This window comes from Lissotriton helveticus, chromosome 2_1 (assembly GCF_964261635.1).
Source record: "Lissotriton helveticus chromosome 2_1, aLisHel1.1, whole genome shotgun sequence".
NCBI lineage: Eukaryota > Metazoa > Chordata > Amphibia > Caudata > Salamandridae > Lissotriton > Lissotriton helveticus.
This window is the reverse complement of record NC_136059.1, coordinates 990,269,572-990,295,155: the sequence shown is the minus strand read 5'-3', so window position 1 is coordinate 990,295,155 and position 25,584 is coordinate 990,269,572. Positions and strand designations below refer to the sequence as shown.

General features: G+C 47.5%; 1 protein-coding gene across 1 annotated transcript in view; it reads right to left on the bottom strand.

Annotated features, from left to right (window-relative positions):
- Nucleotides 1–25,584, bottom strand: part of SMC5 (structural maintenance of chromosomes 5) — a 699,122-nt gene that overhangs the window by 622,742 nt on the left and 50,796 nt on the right. The window contains exons 3-4 of the mRNA XM_078675750.1: nt 23,937–23,989; nt 3,985–4,147 (exon numbers count right to left, since the gene is read on the bottom strand). Coding sequence (XP_078531876.1) covers nt 3,985–4,147; nt 23,937–23,989 — 216 coding nt within the window. The remainder of the gene's footprint in view (nt 1–3,984; nt 4,148–23,936; nt 23,990–25,584) is intronic.

Here is a 25,584-nt window from a genome sequence, read left to right as displayed (position 1 = left end):
GAGCAAATATTACAAATGGCAACAAGAACAGGAAGTAGTGGTGACCAATGCCTTCCTCCAGGATTGGAGCAAGGAGACGGGGTATGCATTTTCACCTTTTTCCATGATAATGAGGATAGTGACAAGAGATTTAAAGACAACAGACAGACTTGGTGCTAATCACATTGATATGGAGATCTCAAGTTTGGTTTCTGATCAAACTTTCTTGGGATTTTCCAATCCCTCTAACCCTATTTCCGGATCTTCTCCGGGATCCCCACAGGAATCCACATTGACTGGTCCTGTCTGGCTGCCTGCGTCTCATGGCATGGAGGATTACAGGGAACGCTGGACTGTCCCAGGAATTTCACGAGAGCCTGCCGTCTTACTCGCCAAATCTTGGACAGACAGCACAAATAAACGATACCATTCATTCTGATCCCGGTGGTTGGGTTGGTGTCAAAGGGAAGTAGATCCCGTGGGGTCACATGTTGTCCACATTCAAAATGTCTTTGCCTCCCTGGACACTGAGGGGCTAGCTTATAGGACCATTAATACCTTTCGGTCAGCCATCTCTGCTGGTCAACCCCCGGTAGAGGGACGACCTGTGGGAGAACATCTGTTGGTTTGCAAACTCCTAAGAGGCATCCGGCTACCCATTCCGCCTGCACGCAGGAATTCCACATTAATGGGATGTTAACAAGGTCTTGTGTTTCTTTAAATCATGGCACTCAAATAAGTATTTGTCAAGAAAGCAGATGTCAGCCAAGCTGGCTGCTTTACTGTGTTTGGTATCCTGTTGTAGAGTCTCGGGATGTGAGAACACTTGATCTAACAGGTAGAGTGTTTACTCCAAAGGGCGTAACCTTTGTTGTTTCTAGAAGAACGAAATGCAATTCAAAAATGGTTTCATACCAGTCTATTCCTGACGCTCCAAAATTGTGTGGTACAGGCGATTAAGGTCTATGAATCCATGACGGTGGAAATTCGTCCTCAAGGTGAACAGCAATTGCTTATTGCCTTTACGAAACCGCATAGAGCTGTTTCCTCACCTACTACTGCCGGATGGGTCAGCTGGGCCATTCAGGAAACCGGTATTGATACTTCCAAGTTTGGGGCTCATTCGGTTAGAGGCGGTACAAAAGGGGGTGGTGATGGACGGAGCATATGAACCAATAAAACACTCACACCCAGTCAAAAGATCTGGGTTTGATCCATCACCGTTCTTTAGCCCACTCTGCCACCCCAGTTCAGACATGGCTATATGCAAATCAGTCTGACCCTGTGCCTCATGGGAACAGTCCAGCCCGAACTGCCAAGCCATGCCTTCCCTGGACCGGAAACAAGCTTCCGAGTGGGCTAAAGAACGGTGATGGATTAAACCCAGGTCTTTTGACTGGGTGTGAGGGTTTGATTGATTTAGATGCTCCATCCATCACCACCCCCTTTTGTACCGCTTTTGGCCGCCATACGTGTGGCAGGGTATGCTCAGACGCGAGTCCTTTGCTCACTTTGCCACTGGATTCAAGCAAGCCGGGCTGAAGACGGCTGGAATGCCAGAAACCGGTCCTCGGAAGCTTGTTTCCGGTCCAGGGAAGGCATGGCTTGGCAGTTCGGGCTGGACTGTTCCCATGAGGCACAGGGTCAGACTGATTTGCATATAGCCATTTCTGAACTGGGGTGGCAGAGTGGGCTAAAGAACGGTGATGGATTAAACCCAGATCTTTTGACTGGGTGTGAGTGCTTGATTGATTCAGATGCTCCATCACCACCCCCTTTTGTACCGCTTTTGGCCGCCATACGTGTGGCAGGGTATGCTCAGACGTGAGTCCCTTGCTCACTTTACCACTGGATTCATGCAAGCCGGGCTGAAGACGGCTGGAATGCCAGAAACCGGTCCTCGGAAGCTTGTTTCCGGTCCAGGGAAGACATGGCTTGGCAGTTCGGGCTGGACTGTTCCCATGAGGCACAGGGTCAGACTGATTTGCATATAGCCATGTCTGAACTGGGGTGGCAGAGTGGGCTAAAGAACGGTGATGGATTAAACCCAGATCTTTTGACTGGGTGTGAGTGTTTGATTGATTCAGATGATCCGTCCATCACCACCCCCTTTTGTACCGCATTCGGTTAGAGGAGCCATGGCTTCCAAAGCCTTTTCTTTAGGAGCTTCCTTAGAGGACATTCTTAATGCAATAGACTGGTCCTCGGATTCTACCATCAAGAGGTTTTACTTTAAAAAAGTAACGAATCTGGCATCATTAGTGGTGGAAAAGCTTTGAACCAGCCTAATCCTCGCTTCTGGGTCCTCACATAGAATGAAAAAATTCCTAGCTGCTGTAGTGGAAAGCATCAATTCTATTAAGGACACAGAGGCAAGGATTAGCCCACCCATACTGGTATGTTCATATCATTCCCACCCTTTGTAGAGTTATTTGATAATAAAGTATTCAGGCATGCTCATGCGTTATAGATATTCTTAGCTACTCAACCTGAACTGTTCAAATGCTGATTTGAAATAGTCAATCTGCTACACTGGTCGTCTCTGTGCAACGGTGTATTACATACGGGCTTCTCTTTTTCAGGCCAGGATTCTTCCAAGCAGGAATAAAGTTCCATTTTCTGAGCTGTGCTCGCAGGAAGAAAGAGGGGGATAGAGGAAGAAAGCTCTTCAGGGATATGCTTGCTCCCGATTGGATGGACTATTTCTCTATTTCTTTCCCAATCATTATTGGAAATGTAGTTTTGTGATGTTTGAATACATCTTTATAATGGCTGCTGGTGCAAACTAAAGAAGAAAGAACAGTCTAATCCTCGCCTCCTTGCCCTTAATAGAATTGAAACTTTCCTTTATGATCGCTACGAAATTTTTCACTCAGGGACGGCTTAGTTGTCCTCATTATGGTTTCTAGGTCGAATAATGCAGACCGATGGTAGCAAACTATACATCGAGAGAAATTGGACTAACCAAAATATGCACTTAGTCCTGCATGCAGCAGGACACTTCAACAATAATGAGGGGGGTCAAGAAAGCTCTTTCCAAACCTCATTCCAAAATTGGAGAATTAGTATAAAGGTCAACAAGAAATTAAAGGAATAAAATGTTCTTCTCTAAAAAAACAAATATCTTAAATGAAAAGTACTCATTGTTTTTGTTTAGAAATACAAAAATATAAAACTGACTTTACCTCCTAGCCAGGCTATGGTAATCAAATAAATATTATTTTCAAGAGCGAATCTGTCCTATTATGGTAATGCTTGATCAGGAGAGTAAGTGTTATAAATGAGTTAGGTATGCTATGTCTACAGTATGGATATTAGGAAGAGACTGAATGAAGCATGAGTACATTTAGAGTATGTTCAACCAAGTAGGTGCCACCAATTTAATTTAATATGGACTTTGGAGTTAACCCAATTCATGGGCAATGCGGCTGATCAAAAAGACTGGAAGCTCTAAAAGAGTGCTAACTATTTGAAGATGGGTACGTGTTTATTAACTCAACAGAGCATCTAAGTAGTTAAAGTAGAGTTGGGCAATGATTTGTGTGCGCTCAACTATTTTCCACCAGTCCGATTTGACATACTTAGGAATTAGCAAAGGATTCTTCTCAGATCTGAAGTTGCTCTATAGAAATTATGCTGCCAAAAATACCGTCCTGACATTGCTGTGATGGTTATGCCTTTTGATCGCTGTCTCAAACAATAAATCCGAATACAATTTGAACTTTATTGAAATTAATGCAATTAAGAAATAAACTGTTACCATGTAATTTATAGTGAATTTAAGTAAATAAATGAGAGATGTTTGTAGGTGAAAACATCTGATCCAGCACTGGCCATTCGAGGACCCGCAAAAAGAATTACCTTGAGCAGGGGATGCCAAAAGTAGGTATAAGATGGCAAATGTCATGTGAGATGGTTATATCAGGTGAGCTATGTTTACTTGTTATGTTTTCACATTTATAATTATGTTTGTGAATACAACTCAAAATATATACACATTCCTACCTGTGGAAGAAACTGACAAAGGTTTCCTACTTGAATATTTAAGGCAGCAACCTGTTCTTCCACCATTTTTTGAGAAGTACTTTTTTTGTCGAGGAACCACACAGACTGATTGTTCACCACATGAATCTCACGAGTGATAACGATATTTCCAGAAGTCTTCAGCCTAGTTTAAAATAAAAAATAGAAGAAATCAATTCAAAATCTAATCTACAATAGACACTGAGAAGGCAAATCTGTAAGACGTGATTTCATGTTAAGGTTTACTAATAAAGTAATTAGCATACAAGTTGATATGTTGGGGTGAGTTTGCAAGAGCTTAATGCTCTTGGTAACTGATTTGGAAAAAATAAGCATTAATTGTGCACCGTCGATTCACAATTCATTTATAGTTAGGCAATATAGAGCAACATGCACTAATTCAAACAGAGCTGTGCCAATGTTTGGATTTTAATAATCTGGGGATGGGGCAGTCAAAAATGTATGTGAATGTATGCGAGATTACATTAAAAGTCAATATGTACTAGTGAGTTCATTCTCAAATTTAATTGTGCTGCCCATTCCAGAGAGCACTGTACCTATTAGCCTAGTATGCACTCCTTGTGCCCATTATTTCAGGCTTTGTGGGTGATCATGAGTTCTCACTCACTATCTTCATGTACTCCCTTTACCCCTTACAAGCTAACATGTAGTTGTGTGTTATCGATATGGCTGTCATGTAGAGAAGAAGGTTTTGAAACTTTGATCGGATGTTGAGATGTCCCACCCATTGTCTATAAAGATTGGCTCAGAAGAACTGACCTCCTCAGCCCGAATGCATCTGTTGGTGGAGTTATGAAATCTAGTATACATTTTGAACTTCTTGTCAATAGGATTTTGAGTCATGCCATGTAATTCTTTCCTTACTATAATTAGTATCGAGTGCATGCCCCAACAGGGGATAAATTTGGCCCTGGAAAAGGGTAAGATTTTCTGGAGACCAAACTCAGACCTAAATAGCCCTTATCTAGTGTGAAAACCTCAATTTTGGTATCAAGTCAAGTGTCTCTGCTAGCATTACTCTCTTCTTCATTTACATGGTAGACATTGTGAGTGTCAGCTGCTGGCAACTGTCTGGAGCACACATTACATTGCTTGAAGCCAATCATCAGTGTGTTGGCCAGAACTCAGCAACTGCTCATATCCAGGACAGCACGGTTGGTAATGCATCAGTAAAAAAGTATCTACGCACAATGGGCTTTTACACCAGAGGTGCATTGAATTGTTTTTATAATGGCAGCTCCCATTTTGGCAAAGTTTTTTAAAGTTCTAGCTGCAGATATACAATTTCCAACCAGTGGAATAGGATGAAAAGCACAATGTTGAATATGTGTTGAATATGCAAGATTTTCAAATAAACAGTCTGTTAGATTTAGGGGTCTCTAGTTGGCAGAGGTAGGTACCTTTGACCAAGTAGGGACCCTTGCGTCTAGTCAAGGTAAGGGGGTACACTCCTAAAATAACCCCTGCTCACCCCCTTGGTAGCTTGGCACGAGCAGTCAGGCTTATCTCAGAGGCAGTGTGTAAAACATTTGTGAACACATACAGTAACCCAGTGACAACACTACAGATGGACACCACACAAGTTGTAGTATAAAAATACGTATTTTTATATAGACTTAACACAAGACCACAAACGACAAAAATCCACAATACGGTACTTTAAAAATTGTAGAAATAAATGCAACACTTTGAGTTCAATGTACCTTTGGATGCGTAACGCTATACAATGAAAGTGTTGCAGGGAAGGTGCTGCATTGGTTCCTTACACGCAAGATTGGTATTGGGTCGGGTCCCTACGGCCGCGTAGGGGATGCGTCGGGTCTTCTAAACGTGGGGAGGTGATGTGTCGGTTTCTTACTGCGCTTCCGTGGCGATGCGCTCAGCTCTGCCGTGATGCAATGAAGATCCGGTGCAATGAAACAAAAATGTCTTCTTCTTGATGCGACACGAAGCCTGCATGCCCGATGGCCGTGCGGCGACTCAACGATTCTTCTGAGCCGCGACAGGCCCTGCGGCATGCTTCTCCGGTGATGCAACAGCGTCTGATGCGACGGCGACACTCTTCTCCGGTGATGTGAGGCGATGCGACGAGACAATGGCAACACTCTTCTTCTGTGATGCGACAACAGCGGCGACACGCTTCTCCAAGGATGCGACGGATTCTGATGTGACGGCTACACTCTTCTCCGGCGATGCGAGGTACTTCTGCGAGGAGAAGCGACAGTGGCGACACCCTTCTTCAGTGATGAGACGACAGCGGCTGCAACACGATTCTTCTTTAATGAGTCGCGCTTCCAGCTCCTTGCAACACGCAGTCCCTCAGAAGGCCCAACACAACAGCAGGCACTTCAAAATAACTCTTGGGGAGCTGCTGGGTGCAGTCTGTTGAACCTTCAGCAGGAGGCAAGCTTTATCTCAAGCCCTTGGAGATCCTTTACAAGTTGATTTGAAAGAAGCACAAAGTCCTTTCTCCCTTCTTTGGCAGTCAGGCAACCACTGCAGGCCAATCCCCCAAACAGCACTCATCTTAGGGATAGTCTCCTCCTCAGTTTCTCTGGTTCCTCTCCTCAGCAAAGGTTCTTCTTGTTTCCCAAAAGTGATCTAAAGTTCTTGGGTATGGGTCCCAATATTTATACTAGCTATCCTTTGTCCTCTGAAGGCAGGGGGTCCTGTACCAAGTCCAAATCAGTTCTGTGCAGTCCTGGAGCACTTTGTTTACTAGACTCCTTCTTTCCTTTGACAGTGTGGGCCAGGGACATTAGACGCACCACAGGAGGTGGAGCCAGCATTGTGGAAGGCAGGCCCAGCCCTATTCAGGTCCCAGGTGCAACTCCTACCACCCATCTACATGCAGATAGCTCTATTCAGCCCTGTGTAGTTTCTCGGGTTCCTCTCCTCAGCAAAGATTCTTCTTGTTTCCCAAAAGTGATCTAAAGTTCTTAGGTCTGGGTCCCAATATTTATACAAGCAAATCCTTTGTCCTCTGAAGGCAGGGGGTTCTGTACCCAGTGCAAACCAGTTCTGAGCAGTCCTGAAGCACTTTGTTGACTAGACTCCTTCTTTCCTTTGACAGTTTGGGCCAGGGACTTCAGACGCATCACAGGAGGTGGAGCCAGCATTGTGGGAGGCAGGTCCAGCCCTATTCAGGTCCCAAGTGCAACTCCTCCCACCCATCTACATGCACATAGCTCTATTCAGCCCTGTGCGGACTCAGCCTATCTCCTGGAATCACCAGCCCATGTCACTCAAACTCCAGACATGGAATACACAACCTAGCAGAGGCAGGCTTGGATAGTTAGGCAAGAAAATACCTACTTTCTAAAAGTGGTATTTTCAAACACAGAATGTTAAAACCAACTTCACTAAAATATGTATTTTATCATTCTGAGTTCAGGCATACTAAACTCGAACTTCTACCTAGTTCCCATAGTCAGTTAGGATTATAAGATGTTATAATCATACTGCCCATTCTGGCCTATGGGGAACAGGTAGCCTTGCAATAGTGAAAAACGGAAATTGCTGTAATTCATTATTAGGACATGCCACACACACACCAGGGCATATCCTACCTTTTACCTACAATGCACCCTGCCCTTGGGCCTACCATAGGGGTGACTAATTTGCAGAAAAGGGAAGGTTTAGGGACTGGCAAGGGGGTGCACTTGCCCAGTCAACATGGCAGTACCAGACTGCACAAAGGCTATGCAATGGCAGGCCTGAGACACACTTTACAGGCTGCTTCTGTGGGTGGCACAACCAGTGAAAGCCCACCAGCAGCATTTGATTTACAAGCCCTGGGCACACGCAGTGCACTGTACTAGGGTCTAACAAGTAAACCAAACCAGCCAATCATGGAGTCACTAATCCATACATCAATTTATAATAGGGAGAGCATAGGCACTTTAGCACTGATCAGCAGTAGTAAAGAGCCCAGAGTCATAAATCCAACAAAAACAGGTCAGACAAAATACAGGAGGAAGGAAATAAGTTCAGGGATGACCCTGCAAAAAGGGCCAAGTCCAACACAGTCTTAAAAGTTGGGTGAACTAAAGAGTAGATTGGCAATACCAAAGGAAAAATTAAGATGGTAATACAATATGTAATAAAGACAAACATACAATAAAATGTGACTATTTCCACCAAAGTATTCTGATCAGAATTAAGTAATCTTTTTGAATACATTATTAAAATAGAGCAATCAATATTCATCTAAGAGAGAACTGAAAATAATAACATAAGGAAGATATTACACATAATGCTTATTTTAAACTGAACAAACTCAAGCAATAATCAAGGTTGTGAAATAGCCGTTCATCAGAGTGAACTTGCCTAGTTTATATACCACTATATATTAATTTTGCTGGCCAAGGACCAGAGAAGACTTTTTTTTTTAATATGCTGTTGTAGTCATTTGATAAATTCTGGAGCAATGTGCAAAAGCCGTAGTACTTAACAAGGACACTCAATTTATAATCTTTAAGACCAGATATCATGAGGCTGTTACGCATACAGATGACAGAAAGGATTACTGGTGTCATTTATCAGCAGTATGGATCACTATCAGGCTACAACATAAATGTTGCTAAAAGCAAAATTATGGTTATTTCACATTAATTTTGATAGCAATCATCTTGGTTACCTTCAGAATTTTATAAAGTTTTAAGTAATTCGGAACAAACAAATGTAGAGTTAATACATAAATGCATTTGTCCAATTACATTATACTCCAAGAGAAGTGGGAAGGGGGGCATTATGAAAATTAAATTTCAAATGGTACATTCCCTGGTTTTGACATTTAAATATCAGTACATTCTGGTAATCCTTCAACAGTGTCTACACACTTGGAATGCTAGCAAGGGCGAACATGGTGTACAGTTAGGGCAGTCAAAGTGGATGCTGCAGGGCCTAACTGCAAGAACTAAGTGAAACCAGGCAAATGCACACTGAACATAGGGAGGGTGGAGGTATGGGCTTCCCAGGAAGAACCGAGGAAGAACTATGGATGCCCTCCCTAAGCCCCTTGTATGCAAAAGTTAAGAAGATGAGGGAAGAGATGGTGAAGGAAAGGGGCAAAACTAACCATAGGCGGACTGGAGACATGAATGACATGGATAATCACTGCAGTGATTGTAGGAAAATCTAAAGAAAAGACTGAGACTTTAAAAAGATAATCATTGCCACCTTTAAAAATGAATGTAGGAATGGAAATCACAGGCAACACCTAGTAATACTAATTTAAAATGAAATACTTGAACTTGCAGTGGAAAAGAAAACATCTTAAATATTATGGAATTTAGGGGGGGCGTGGCTAAGCTGGCCAAGATGGCGGACGGACTCCCCTAGAGCTCCGGTCAGCCACTCGCCACGCCGATGATGACAGCGGCCACCACATACCTGTGCCACTACCAGCTGCTGTAGGACACTACAGACACCGCCTGGGGAGCCTCGTAGAGAGACGGCGGGTCCGAGGAATGCCCGCATTAGCCCCGGACGCCCTCGTCCGAACCTTCCCCAAAATGGCGGTGCCCAGGCATTGACGGGGAAGGTCCCGGGTGTCCGGCGCGGCCCCTTTCATTACCGGGACCCGGAACGCACCACACACTTCGCCGGCCATCTACCGCACCCGGAGAGAGCTGGCACACGTTGGACGCGTCGGCGTCGGGTGAAGAGCCGCGATACCCGGCCCCACCAGGCGGACTGAAGACGGAGCGGGACCTCGCCGTCACGGGAGGCTTGGGCGGAGGCAGCCCCTGGGGACCCATCGCAACAGGAGACCGCGGAGACCAGTGCGGACCCAGCCGTTCCACACTGGAAACCGGAGACGCCGCCCGCAGATGAACCTGGGACTCTCCCAATCCAAGATGGCGCCGTCAAAGTGAGCCCGAGAGGGAAAAGTGCAGAACGACTACAGTGGTTAGCGGGGAGACTGGCGCCCAAGAGTCAACTCCATAGGCACCACGAGACAGAGGGTGCCAGGGAGCAACACCACATGAGTCCCAGAGGTGAGCTTTGATTTCCAGCTCGAGTCCCCTGACCCAAGACCCCCTGGAGAGCACCGTCCAGCAGTGCCTGTACTTAGCAGAGGAACCGGGAGTGGCGGGCGGCAGTGAGGGAGCGCCCAGACCACCCCGGTGACACGACAGTGGATCGGGCAGAGCGGGGTGCGGCCACACGGAGATCCTCCCGCCTCACATATCGAGAGCAAACCACAAGCCCCCCCGGCCAGGAGATAGGGGGACTCACCTGGAAAAGCCACAATAGACGGAGGGGACCTCGGAAGCCCGATCTGTTCGGCGCCACCACAAACAGGGGTTTAAATCACTTCGGACCGATAGGTCACCCACACCACCCATGGGCCGAACACAGCGAGCAGTGACCGTGACACCGGCACCGGCACAGAGAAGATCACCCTCCCCGGACCCCTCACGTGGATCAAAAACCGGAGGCCCTATACAGGAATCGGACATGTCCACAAAGCTGGACAAAGTCCTGGCGGCCATCGAACACTCCCGAGTCTCCATGGAAACCAGACCATAGAAAGCTGGCAGATAAGGTGAAGCAGGAGAGCCACACGCTCCATGAACTAAAACCTCAGGTCCAGCTCAACCAAAAAGCCATCAAGGACCTGCAGGAGAAGGTCAACTTCCTGGAACACAAGGCGGACGATTTAGAGGGACGCTCCCTTAGGAGCAACATACGTCTGATCAACCTGCCGGAAGGTGTGGAGAAAGAAGACCCTATTCGATACATCGAGACTTGGATAAAAACGTTCACCCGGACCCAAGACCTGACACCGTTCTTCTCTGTAGAAAGGGCATACAGGGTCCCAACTGGACGACCTCGAGCTGGCCTCCCACCCAGACCCTTTCTTCTGAAACTTCTGCATTATCAGGACAGGGACACGATCCTACGGGCGGCCAGGCAAGCGAAAGTCCTCAGAGTGGAAGACAAAAATGTGATGGTGTTCCCGGACTATTCTCAAGCAGTACAGCGCCAACGCGCCACATTCCTGACAGTGAAGCAAGTCCTGCGCCAACTTAAGATACCATATGCCCTCCTGTTTCCGGCCCGCCTCAAGGTCATTTATGAAGATACCACGCACTTCTTCACGGACCCCACGGAGGCGAGACACTGGTTGGATCACCGTAGTCAGCCTCGATCAGACCGCGAGGACACGCCGTCAAGCTCAGCGTCCAGCAGACTGCGGCGACTACGCGCCAAAAAGGTCACTCTCACACAGATGAACCGACCACCGTCGCCCAGCGTCAAACGCGTCCCGGACTTGGAACAAATCATAGCAGACCGACGGAAAGCCATACAAGCAGCGGCAGAGGTCGGGCAACTAGACGCCGAGCAGGAGATGGATCGAGGCCCCCACATCTTTACATCCGAAGATGAAGGTCAAAGTGACGTCCGCACCTCCAGAGATGGCTCCGCCTCCCCGCCACTGGTGACCCCACAGACGGCGGATACACTCATCTGATGACACCTGACACGCCAAGCGGTAAGACCATGATGACGAAGCATCCAACCGACGGCGGACGCCGAGAAGACAAACCTAAGGTATGGGTGGTAGCATTCACACACACAGAGAGACAATACGGCGGGTGGCCTTGACCCGAGATCGGGGTTCCGCCGCCTTACCACCCCCTCACACCGAACGAACTAGAGACAGTACGAGATGTACAGTTTGGGCTCATCGTGCCTTGCAATGGGCCCCTTCAGTTGGGACTGTTTCCTATATGTTGTTAACATGTTAAGCCCCTTCCCTTTTAACCCTGATACCTACACGGGAGATGGTGAATTGGTCGCAGTGGAATCAAGTATGGAGGGAGGTGATACGAGCGAGAGTGACTCTGGATGCAGCCGGGGGTTGGAGGGGGCGCCGACCATTACGACGGACGCACTCACATGACAAAACCCCCTAACACAGACTTTACCTTTATCACACTAAACGTCAGGGGGTTGCACACGGCAAGCAAACGGTATGCAGTCTATGCCTATCTAAAGAGACAACAGGCACATATAGCTCTCTTACAAGAGACTCACCTGACGACAGCGGAAGTCGGCAAGTTGCAGAGGAAGTGGAGGGGTGTGATCTGTGCCACGGGGTACTCTGCATTTGCCAGAGGCACATTAATCTGGATCAGACCGGGAGTCCCCTTCCATGAACAATCCAGGACGGTAGATAAGGAGGGGCGATATGTATTACTGGAAGGACAACTGGATGGGCAATCTATCCTGATAGGTAGCATCTATGCCCCCAATGTAGAGCAGAACGTCTTTTGGTCCCGCCTCACGCACACGCTGGCAGATTACACCAACACCCCTTGGCTCCTAGGAGGGGATTATAACTGTGTCCTAGACACGACCCTCGACCGGTCCCGTCCCCCACCACCACGATCACCGATATACAGACAGACGGAACTCTTCAATGCGTGGATTCGACACTGGGCACTGACGGACACGTGGAGAGCATTGAACCCCACGACGAAACTATACTCATTTCACTCCATTCCACACGACCTTCGCGTGAGACTTGACCGATTCCTCTGCTCACCTGATATACACGCCAAAACTAGACACACAGACTACTTAGGCAGAGTGTTATCGGATCATGACGCCCACGCCCTGACCCTCCAATGGAAACCGCCCCACCCCCCAGTACCTACATGGAAACTCCCTCGGGAGTGCCTCACAGACCAGGCATTCACGCATGAACACGGGGAACACCTGCAGGAACACTTCAGACTCAATGCGGGCTCGGCGTCCTCTAGTCTCGTGGAGTGGGATGCACACAAAGTGGTAGCAAGGAGACATTGCATCCAACAAGTACTAGGGGTACGACAGGTGCTAGAACGCGCATTACACAATACAGAACAGAAGCTGGCAACCATGCTACGAGCGGATGACCGCAACGAGGTGACCCAGCTGCAAATGGCAGAAGCTAAAACAAAATATGCTGAGACACTGCGGGACCTGCGTAAATACAACTTCAGAAAATACGCCAGCAGGGTGCACCGGGAGGGCAACAGAGGGGGCACACTCTTAGCTTGGATGGCTCGACAGGATCCCGATTTGAAACCTATCACGGAAATCACAGACCAAGCCGGCCGCCTCCAAACATCCCAGATAGCGATCATGCAGGGTTTTTACACATATTACTCGCACATATACCAGACCCCCGGCCAAGGCGACACCCTCGCGGCGTCCAACTTCCTAATCCTGTTGCGTCTCCCCCAAGTCTCGCCGGCGCTCCGGAAGGACCTAGACAGGAAAGTAACACAGGCCGAGATCAAGGCAGCGATAGGGATGCTCGCCAGAAACAAGGCCCCAGGCATGGACGGCTTCCCCCTCGAGTATTACCAGACCTTCTTAACTTACCTCGCCCCACGTCTGACGACTATGTTCGAAGATGCACTCAGGGCGGGTGTCCTCCCACGCTCCCTCAGAGAATCACTAATAGTATCATTCCTAAAACCACACAGGGACCCCCAGCTCCCCTCATCCTACAGGCCGATCACATTACTTAACTCAGACTGTAAAATCCTAGGTAAACTGTTAGCGACGAGGTATGCCCAGGTCGTGCCGAAGTTGGTCCATCCCGACCAAAACGGATTTGTGCCAAACCGCAACACATCCCAAAATCTACGTAGGCTCTTCCATGTCCAAGACATTACTCGAGCCCAATTCCCGAATGCAGCTTGCCTCATACTAGACCTTGAAAAGGCATTTGACACTCTCCTATGGTCATATTTGTTCGAAGTCATCGACAAGAACAACTTTGGTCCCCGCCTCATCGCTTACACCAAGCTCCTGTACACACAACTCAAATCCAGGGTCCGGATCGGCACCTATATTTCCTCGGAATTCACCGTAGACAGAGGGACTAGACAAGGGTGCCCGTTGTCACCCCTCTTGTTTGCCCTGGCGGTCGAGCCCTTGGCGATACGCCTAAGACGAGAGGGTGAAGCCTGGGGTATCCCCCTGGCACACACGTGGCACTGCGTATCTCTATACACAGATGACCTCCTGATTTATGTCAGGGATGCCACGAGCGACCTGACATGCATCTGGAGGACACTAGAGGAGTTTGCGACGGTGTCGGGCCTAAGAGTCAACTGGGGGAAATCCTCCATATGCCCGTTGAGCCCCCATGTGGCCCCCTTCGAGATTCAGATGGGTACCCAGTCACTGACCTGGAATGCCGACGCCCCCCGAAACCTGGGAGTGCGGTTGTACCACACCCCAGAGGACTTATACGCAGGGAATCACCGTAGGACGTTAGCTGGTCTTAGATCAGCGGTCAACTTCTGGAAGACACTCCCGCTGGCGCCAATAGGCAGAGTAGCACTGGCAAAAATGATTATGGTCCCCCGCCTGCTCTATAGCTTCGTGAATCTCCCAGTGATCCCACCTCGATCATTCTTCGGAGAACTGAACACTCTTCTGACAGACCTGATTTGGGGAGGGGGTCGAAAAAGGGTGGCACTCACCACACTCTACCTGCCTACCACGGAAGGAGGATTGGGGGCGCCGGCCTTTGAGGCATACTTTCTGGCGGCCCAGCTCCAGTGGCTGTCTTATTGGACGGCGGGACGATACACAGGAGAGACCGTCGCAGATACCGGCCCTCTCTCGCAGGCCGCGATCGTCAGACTTCTGCTGCCGGGCACTAAACCCCAGCGGACACGTCCATTGCAGGTGTCCGTTGCCCGAACGTGCATGATGCGTATACATCGCATGTCCAAAACACAACCACCATATTCGCCTCTGTTGCCACTGGTGGGTTTCCCTCGTAGGGATTCGTATTATTCCCCGGGCACACTTCGGGTCTGGACAGAGCTGGCAATCACAGAAATCGGATCTCTGTTCGAAGGCGGACAGTTGCAAACGTTCGAACAGATGATGGATCGATACGACCTGCCCCCGGGGCAGTTTTTGCTCCATAGGCAATTAATAGATAGCAGCAATACACACTGGAACTCGGAGGCCGGCGAACCTGCGACACATCCAGTGATCCACACGATCATGCACATGGGGGTGGGGAGACACTTAGTGACGTGGCTCTACAGAGCGATACGGTCGCTACTCCTCCCATCCCTCCAGACTCTACGCCAGAAGTGGGAGACAGACTTCGGCAGAGTGGTCCATGACGGGGAATGGAGATTAGCCCTGGAATTTCCCAAAAAAGTCTCCAGAAACGCAAGGTTCCGTAACATACAATTCAACGTCCTACACAGGGCCTATCTCACACCGGGCCGCCTCCAACGATTCTTCCCGGACACCCACTTCGAGTGTCCCCGATGTCGAACCCCGGGGGCAGACTTCAGACACATGTTTTGGAATTGCCCCACTCTCCGCCAGTACTGGGACATGATCCATCGAACACTGGAAGAGGTCACGGGAATTACCACTATGAACACATGGGAGGCATGTGTACTCGGAATTTTCCGCAAACGGAAAACTGAGAAAACGCAATGCCGATTCCTATCACTAGCAATCATCCTGGCGAAACGTAGTATTGCCATGCACTGGAGGGCCCCTGCGGGGCCGCCGGAGGCAGCATGGATTGGAGCAGTACATAAATGGGGCAAGGCGGAGGAAGAGATACTCCGAGAGGAGGAGGTACGGGGACATCGCAAACACCCCATATCCCTGGAGTGGGCGCAATTACTACACACCTTCACACAGGCAACAAGCCCTCAGGAGTCACCTACAACCTCGCAATCCCCGGTACACCCGACGACATCAGCCCCCACACATACATAAACATGCCACAGATTCTACATACATGTCGTGAGCGACCACACTCGACGACCCCCTGACACCCGGACACGGAGCATCGACGCTCGCTATAGGCTTATACCCAACGACCTAAGAATTCGTACTCTATGCTTGGACACGGTGACCTAGAGAAACCCCCCCTCCCGTCTTTCCCCCCTTCCCATCCCTCTCCCGAGTTAATTGGTTCACCCCATAGTTCCTGGGTAAGGAGACAAGATCGATTTCGATAGAGTGCAACTCGTATGTACTACTCACGGATTGACTGAAAACATAGAGACACCACGTTGTCACATATCATTGCGAATCACACCCACATAGCTGATGCCCATAACGCCATCCCCACAGTGCCCGACGCAGCATGAGTTCATCCCCCCCACAGGTGCAGTTACCAGACTAGAATGTTTGAGACAATCCTGTCCATGGGGTGTGCAGTTGCTTTGATGGGATGCCACGTGATACATGCTACCAAAGCACACAGAAAGGGTCGATAGACAGACAATGGCCCTGAACTGTGAAATGTCTAACAGAATCCAAGTCTCCGATTGTATCTCAATGTCTTTAATTTTTGTAATGCTCGTTTACCTCGATTGATCAATGAAGTATTGTTTGCGTCAATGCAACCAAAAACCCAATAAACAAATTCAAACAAAAAAAATATTATGGAATTTAGGTTCAGTAATGTTGAAAGGGGCAACAAGAGGCATCTCAGAGACAACTCTTAAACAAGCAAAACTGCTTGTAGTTATGTCATCACTAAAGAGTGATATACAGTTAATAAAAATGACACTCAAGTCAAAATTCATTCATATTTTCAGATCTCAGGTTTCATACAGTTCAAAGAATATCTAATTTCCTCAAGAGGATGAAGAGAACATAACGAAATTATTAAAGAGAAACAGCCAAATTTCAGTTATATTTAGATCAGAGATGATGGGCAAAGCATGTTTGATAAGTGCTCTAAAATCTTAACACAGCAGTGTGAGAAAGTGGCTCTATATATACTGGACCAAAGTAAGGTACAGTGTGTATAGAGACCACCAACCCCAGAGGTATAACAGAGGTTAAAGTCAGGGCTGACCTTACTCTCAAAAGTGGTTGCATGGTCGAGCAGTAAGGCAGTACCAGAGGACAGCGTAAAGCATTTGTTGTACTCACTCAGTCAGCAAAAGGTTTCACAAACTCAAGGACTGAACTCCAGGCCAATTGTTTTTATATCAAACGATATAGTTATTTTATTTTTAGAACCAACAGGTATCAAAATATACTTTTCTCAATTATGAGTGATCTCAGGTAATTACTTTGCAGAAAGGAAATAACTTTGTAAACACAACAGGTACAGGGGTTGCAGTAGGCACCCAATTCTAAACACAATCTAACATTGAGCTCAATTAGTTTTTCTACAAAAAATGCAGTTGATTACTTTGTAAATTACTTTTGTAATTCCTGGACTGGATCCTAGATTCAGTCCTGGGGTCTAAGCTGAAAACAGTTTGGTAAAAACGTTTTGGTTATTGCAATGATTTTTAAGGAATATAAAAGGTATTTTAAAAGTTCACATTTCGAAACTTTTCAGTGAAAATCTAGCAATGTTATCCAATGGGAGAAAATTCAGGTTACAGGTAAAGTACGTTCTCGTTACTTTTGTAATCCAGTACTGGGCTCCTAGGTCCAGCACTGGGATCTCTACTTTTCAGTAATTAATTACGTTTCAGTAGTAGGTATGATTTTTAAGGAATATTTCAAGTTTTCAAAAGTAGACACTCGGAGGAAAATTCATAGAAAAGTAGACAATGGATTCCTATGGAGAAAATTCAGGTTACTAGTAAACCCGGTTAGGATTACTTTTGCGGTTCAGTACTGGGCTACAAGGTACAGTACTGGCTTCGCTCCTGATCACAGGTGAGTACTTCGGAATTCGGTATGCGGTTGATTGTATAGGAATATCTTAGAGTTTCAAAACTTCACACTTAGAAGATTTTTCGAGTCAAACCTGTCAATGTTATCCTATGGCAGGAAAGTGAGGTATCGGTTTCCACAGGCGAGGACTCGACAGTGAAGTTAAGGTTCTGGGCATAGACTCAGGGGTCCACCAGGGTCAGGTAGGTACAGTTGGTACACCCTCAGCGGCACAGGGGCAGCCGGGTGCAGCGGTAGTTAGGCCCATGTTATCCAATGGAGGGGAGGGGGCCTTCGGTTGGTGGCTGCAAGCAAGCAGGCCACGCAGCTGTGGGAGCTGAGCTCCTGGTTACTTACTCGGGGCAAGTGGGGAAGTAGAGTAGGGTAGTAGCTGCACTTTCAGCGGCACTCGGGCGGCTGGGTGCAGGGTGCTTTTAAGCCGTCGGGCGCCCAATGTTATTCAATGGAAAAGGTAAAAAGGGATCAAAGGCTGCAGACTCGGGTACGAAGATTCTTCAGGTGCCACTACCACTTCGAGAGGTAAGTTGGGATCTTGGAGAAGAGGTGAGTACCCCAAAGGAGGACACAGGGGGCCGTGGGGCGCCGGGGAGTCTTTGGGTGTTGGGAATCTTACCCTCGGCTGGTCGCGGTTGGCGGGGTCCCTGGTTCTGAGGCTGCAGGCATCGTCTGGTCCGTCGAGGAGGGTCTTTAGGCACTGGACCAGTCGGTAACAACCGAAATTACCGAATTTCGGCCGTTACCGACCGGTATTAGGCTACCTACATCTGGCCCTAAGTGATTTGCCCATAATCACAGAATGTTAAGTTGACGCCGAGACTCAAACCTGGTTTCCCAGTTCTATAGTAGCCTGCTCTGGCAGGTACATCACATCTTATCTCCTAAGATATGAATATAGATATGAAGGAGAACAGTGATACCTTTGGGAACATTTAATTCCCAAAGGTGTCCTGTGGCCGAGAGTTGCTTTGGCGCCTCGCTGCTGGTCGTGCGCTCCTAGTGCGCTGCTCTGCTTTATTTTAAATCGCCCGTTTTGTGGATTTCATTTATATTCTGTTTAACTTATCCCTTGTTTTTAGTCCTTGTCCTGCCCCTTACCTGCACCATAATTTCTTCTGGAAGACCCACCGCTGTTTAGCGGGTCCGGTTCCGGGGAGGTCGTGGGTGGTGAGTGCCATCTTGGTTTGGGAAGGGATTAGCGACCGCCATCTTGGAGCGTCCCTGTGATCGTGGACGCTGAGAGCAGGCTATTTAAAGCTCGCCTGCCGGCGCGCAGCGGAAGCGCCTTCCCTGCGCCTGAGTCGTGCTAGAGTCCTGCCCGTCTGCGCTCGTCAGCGTCTCGGTGGCGGACGAGGTAGGACAGTGGGCACATCTTGACTCCTGCTGCCATCTGGGGGTAGAGTGTGCGCTTTGTCGGCATGTTGTCGTATACATTCTCTGAGCTGACTGCTCTACGCATACAGTCTTTGATTTGCCACCGTGTCTTCCCGTGCGGTCGCTCCTTCAGGAAGGGTTGCCCTACATGTGGCTGGCGGGTCCCCGCTCCGAAGGACTCTGCCACTGAGCCCCTTCCCACGCGCCATCAATGCACTCTCCTTAACACTAGATCACTTAGCAGACATTCCGTTGATATCTGGAATCTGCTGTTTGGCTCAAAAACATCCTGCCTGTTCTTAACAGAGACCTGGTTGGGAGAGTGCTCTGGCCCGGACCTGGCGACTGCCATTCCTTCCAATTATAATATCTTTAGGAAGGATAGAGTGGGAGATAGAGGTGGGGGTGTGGCAGAGATCGTAGATAAGAGTGTCCCATGTTCTACTTTTGCCGTTGATAACATCTCTGGCTGTGAGGCCTTAGGTTTCATCCTGGGGCTCTCTCCCTGTCAAACGTGCACTGGGATCCTTATCTACAGAGCCCCTGGGCCCCTCGGCTCTTTCTTTGATGATCTGCAGACGGCACTTGCAGTGCCGTGCCTCAGATCGGAGCACTGCATCCTGTTGGGAGATCTGAATGTTCATATGGACAATGCAGCGGATCCGGACACAATTAAATTGCAGGATATTGTCGCTCCTTTAGGGCTGATTTCTTATATCACCAGCCCTACTCATTCTAAAGGCCACACTATTGATCAGATTCTCTCGACCAGGATGATTGAGGTGTCCTTGCCGCGTCCTGTTTTATGGTCTGACCATTTTTTAATTGACTTCTGTATTTTTTCTTCTGCTCTGACTGGTTCGAGAATGCTGAAAGATGCGAATCGGCTGGGGCGGCCTTTTCATCAAGTCACTGTGGAAATGTTGTCCGATGCTCTCCGTTGTCATCCCTGTCGGCCTTCGGGCAACTTGGAGGAAAAATTAGTTTTAGTCCAGAAGTGGCTGGTAGCCAGATTTGATGAGCTAGCCCCGGGGAAGTTAGCTAAATCTGTGGCCAGACATGCCTCGGCCCCTTGGTTTACTCCTTCTCTCGGGAAAATGCGTCAAGATTGCAAGAAAGCAGAAAGAATGTGGGGGCGCAAGTATGACTCGGAGGACAAAACTAAATATCGGGATGCAATTAGGCTTTATCATAAGCACATCTCTGATGGAAAAAAAGTTTATCTGGAGCGTAGAATTGATGAGGCGGAAAACAGGAGCAAAGAACTCTTCAGGATTGTAAAGGAGTTCGTCTCCCCCTCCTCGATTTCGCCCTCTCATTCTCATTCCGAAGTTTGGATTAGCCAGCTCGGGGATTTCTTTATTAATAAAATTAAGTCCATTCAGGACTCCTTTCCTGATGCTGGCCTCTGTCAAACCACCCTCCTCTCGCCATTAGATGAGAAGAGCCCAGTCCTTGCGAACTTCCCCCCTCTATCCGCCGCTGCCTCCTTTGATTTTCTATCCCGGCTTCAATCTGTGTCGCCGCTGGACCCTTGCCCGGCGAAATGTCTGGGAAGAATAGCGCCTGCTATCAACAGCTTGCTTAATCCGCTGCTTAATCTCTCCCTGTCGATGGGCGAGGTCCCTTTGGCCTGGAAACATGCTCTGATCCTGCCACTACTCAAAAAGCCCACTTTGGATCCTTCTGTCCATGCTAACTATAGGCCGATCTCCCTTCTCCCTGCCCTGGCAAAGGTGATTGAGAAACATGTACAGCTCTCGATTTCCAACTTTATAGAGAGCAACAACATCTTACATGACTCTCAATCGGGCTTCCGTGCTAATTTTAGCACAGAAAAGGCTTTGCTCGAGATCACCGATGCCATCAGAGAGTCGCTTGATCTGGGAGGGAAGGCTATTTTAGTTATGCTGGACTTGTCGGCAGCGTTTGACACCGTCCCCCACGTCGGTCTCCTTTCTAGACTCTGGGAGATCGGCTTTCGTGGGACGGTGTGTAACTGGTTTAAATCTTTTCTGACCGGCCGTCGACAAGTGGTCTGGGCACCTCCGTTCTCCGCTGAAATGCCGCCGCTAGAGGTGGGGGTTCCTCAGGGATCTATCCTGAGCCCCACCCTTTTCAATATCTATATGGCTCCGCTGGCGGCGGTAGCGGAGTCCTTTGGTGCCCGGATCATATCCTATGCTGATGACACCCAGCTCCTTTTTACATGTAAGAAGGGAGAGGCTTTTGATGGTGGCTTGATCGGGGAATGCCTGGGTGCCGTCTTTGACTGGTTTCGGCGGCACAGTTTGAAATGCAACTCCGATAAGTCGGAGCTGCTTTTCTTCGGCTGTCCGCCGGATCCCAGCTGGAAGACTTGGTGACCCCAGGACATGTTTCCGCCTGAAGTGGCCTCAATGAAAGCCAAAAACCTTGGTGTGCAGTGTGATGACGGCCTCTCTTTCAGACCCCAAATTATCGGACTGACCGGGAAATGCTTTGGCATTTTGAAAATGCTACGGAAGTTTCTTCCGCTGCTGTCCCTACAACACAAAAAAATCATTGTGCAGTCTCTAATTGGCTCGCGATTAGACTACGCTAACGCCCTGTATCTCGGGCTGCCTAAATATTTGTTGGCCCGTCTGCAGAGTGTGCAGAATTCGGCCGCAAGAGCCATCTTCGGTCTTCCGCGCAGGGCAAAAGCCTCGGAACTGCTAACGAGATTGCATTGGCTGCCGATCGCAAAAAGAATCACTTTAAAGGTTTTGACCCTGGCTTTTAAGGCCCTTCATGAGATTGGCCCTAAATATATTGGGAAGCGATTGGCCTTCTATGTGCCGAGGAGGTCTCTACGGTCAGCCTTGTTGGCCAAAGCTGTGGTTCCCCCTGTTAAACTTGCTCGGATCGGAGGGCGCTCCTTCAGTCACTTGGCCGGCGTTGTTGGAATGAGCTACCCGTCTCCTTAAGGAAGGCAAATAATCTCCTTTCTTTTAGAAAGGAGCTGAAAACTTGGCTCTTCTCGGCCTGATTCTCTTTCGGCCTCCGCAAATAGCCGTGTTGTGTTCTCCCCTGCAGTTCTCTTTGCTAAAGCGCCGGGACACTCTTTGGGGTAGCCGTGCGCTATAAAAGAGCCTTAAACATAACATAACATAACATAACATAATGATTTCTTTTGCACTTAATGTAAAATAAATTGAAGGCTAATTTTTTTTACCAAAGTTCTTGCTTAAAAATAATATGTATCACAAGGAACCACTGTTCTCCTTCATATGTTGACACCCCGTGTTCCAGGGACATTGTGTCAGCCTCTTCACTGTTCAGAAAACCCAAAAGACACACAAATGAATGACTGGGATCTATATAATGTCTAATAAAACGTTATGCTGAATTCTCCACAGTGTGGAGGTTTAAGCAATGACCAACATTTAAAGTGTAAGCAAAGCTCGAAAGGGTGGTCCGTGGAACAGACTGGTAACCCATGAATGCCAGTACATTTGCAGTTATTAGGGGTCATGTGGACTGATCAGACCTATCAAAATACTGTAGCCCAAGCTTCCAACATCCCAGCGGAATTATTTGTAAATTATGCTACCAAAAAAACATTTCAGACATTGCTCTGATAGTTAAGCCCTTTGATCACCTCTTCAATCAATAAATTAGTACACAACTTGAACTGTACTGAAATGAATGCAATTAAGAAATATACTTTTACCATGTAATGTATAGGGAATTTGGGTGAACAAATAAAAGATATTTACCGGACTACTGTAACCCAAGCTTCCAACACCCCACAGGAGTTACTTGGAAAGGACCTCTTAAAACCAGGACCTTGAACACGGTGTCAACAAGCACCAGACTCTTAAGATGCCCGTCCATAAACCCAATATGAAATATGTGTATTTTGTAGCTACATGAATTAGGAGGAACACGCATTTGAACCACCTACCTCTGTTAATACCGACTTTAAGATTTATCTGAAAAATTAGATGCAAAAGATCTAATTTCCATGAATACAAATAAGATGATTTATTATAGTAATTTACATAAACCTATGTTTTAAAGCGGAAAATACCTAGATAAGTAGGATAGGAATCAAGTTGCACTACTTCCCAATAATAATTCACCCACATGTTAAATATGTGTACCACAGTTCCTCATCCTTCCTCTCCTGAGGTATAAGAACACAAAATACAGTTGAGTTGTATTTACTTCATGGTGCATCATTGTTTTGTGTACAGTGCTGAATACATGCATATCTTCTTACAATAGTCTTGATAGCGTAGGCCTGAAGAACAAGTTGGCAGTTATTTTAGAATCGTATAAGAGTGGTATATAGAGTGCAAAATACTATAATATGTTTGTCTGTCTTGTGGAAGGTCAAGAAACTGACAGGAGACTTCAAGCTCCAGCTTACTGAATCTGAACAAATAAACATACCATGAGTAAAGATGCGTAAGGCAGCGCTTGGTAATCTCGATGAAATAAATTATATTCACAAGGGTAGCATAAGTAAAAGCAAATTAGCTCTCGGATATGCACAATTCCTACACTGTCATGAAAGGAAGAGTTAGTTACATGCATGGATAAAGGGCGTCTATTTTCACAGCAGCTTTGTTTCAACACTAATTTAAGAATTCATAATTGTGATTGTACTAAGAATTGAATAATTCGATTTTGAGAATTGAGTTGGGTCAATTGTAACAATGTAACAAGCCGAGCATTACATTGTATATTATTCCTGCTAAAGTGTTGATAACTAAACATTTTAGAAAATGCAACATCTTTAAAACGTTTGCCCACTGTAAAACAGTCAGGGGCACAAGAGAAAATAGGATTAAAATGTACACAGCACTTACAACTCTATTTCAACAAGGCCTTTGGCACATCCACGCTTTACATAAAGACCAACCTGAAAAAAAAAAAAAAAACACATGTTATTCAACATAGCAATACACGTACTCTTAGGCCAGGGAGCCCAACATAGGCCAGACAGGGCTGGCTCATACCAGATGTTCAGGATAACTACAGACAATGTAAATGATTTCCTTCTGGACTCATTTTATGTAAATGTAACATCTGTAGCGATCCTGTAAATCCAGTATGGATCCAGTCCTCCTGGACCCACATCTTAGTTCCTAGCCTACGTTTGCTCCAACTAATAAGACATGCTTCTGTGTACGAAAGGGTACAGAGGCGCTTTGCCTCTCTTGATAATGAAGAAACCAATATTCAGATGCAACCCCACCAACAACTCAACCCCATAAAACATAGTGGTGACCTTCCAGAATAATAGCTCTTCATTCTCTGTCCACATAACAAATAAAACCTACAGAGATAAACAGTGAGTGACGTGGATGAAGGAAGGGATGTTGTGAGTATGGACTAGAAGTGCAATATAGATCAAAGAATTAGCAACTTGTGCTAAATCCTATGCACCATTGTCTCCTTTTTAGGTCTCGTGACCTACAATGCGCGCAAGTGCATTGAGGGATCGAGAATTCAAGTGCTCGAAAGCCTCGTCAAACCAAGGGCTTAGTTCCTTGCAGTTTTCTTGAAGTTCACGTGGCCACAGGCACGCGCTTTTGGGCCATAAACTCTGTTCCCCACAGCCTTACATTCATTTCTCCTCCCCCTCCCCCTCCCCAGCCAGCTTCCCCCAGGCCGTAGCAGCACTCCTCCCACACTCCCATACTTCAAAGGCTTATCACTTCACACGGCCGCAGGCCGTTCAAGGCTTATCACTTCACACGGCCGCAGGCCGTGCAACCAGAGCACTTCAGTTGGTGCGCAGCCCCCCTCCCAGCACTGCCTTGTTACTCTCGGCAGCCAACTTTCGTTTCATGGTGGAACAAACCTCACTGATAACTATCGTCTATTGTAGCGAACACCACCAGGTTCAACTTGTGACTGAAGGCGCTACACGCATCTTTGCAGGGTGTGTGCACAACCTAACGCCATTTTTTGTAGCTACCTTTACGAGTATCATTGGGTATTACGACCCTGTCTACGTGCCTTGAAGTAGCATCCTGATGGCTTAAGGCGCTTGCTCACAAGTCCGCACTCGATGCACTCTCTTATCTTCTCCTTCCTGCTACCCAGGCTCCGCATTTCACCCATTGAAATAACTTTAGAGCAGCATAAAAGGGTATACAAACAAAGTAATGTAACTAAACAGAACATATATTCTTAACTAAATGTGGCATATACATGGAACGTATGTAAGCATAACATACCATATGTAGAGTGCAGTGTGCAGAGTGCAGTGTGCAGAGTGCAGTGTGCAGAGTGCAGTGTGCAGAGTGCAGTGTGCAGAGTGCAGTGTGCAGAGTGCAGTGTGCAGAGTGCAGTGTGCAGAGTGCAGAGTGCAGTGTGCAGAGTGCAGGTGCAGAGTGCAGGTGCAGAGTGCAGGTGCAGAGTGCAGGTGCAGAGTGCAGGTGCAGAGTGCAGGTGCAGAGTGCAGGTGCAGAGTGCAGTTGCAGAGTGCAGTTGCAGAGTGCAGTTGCA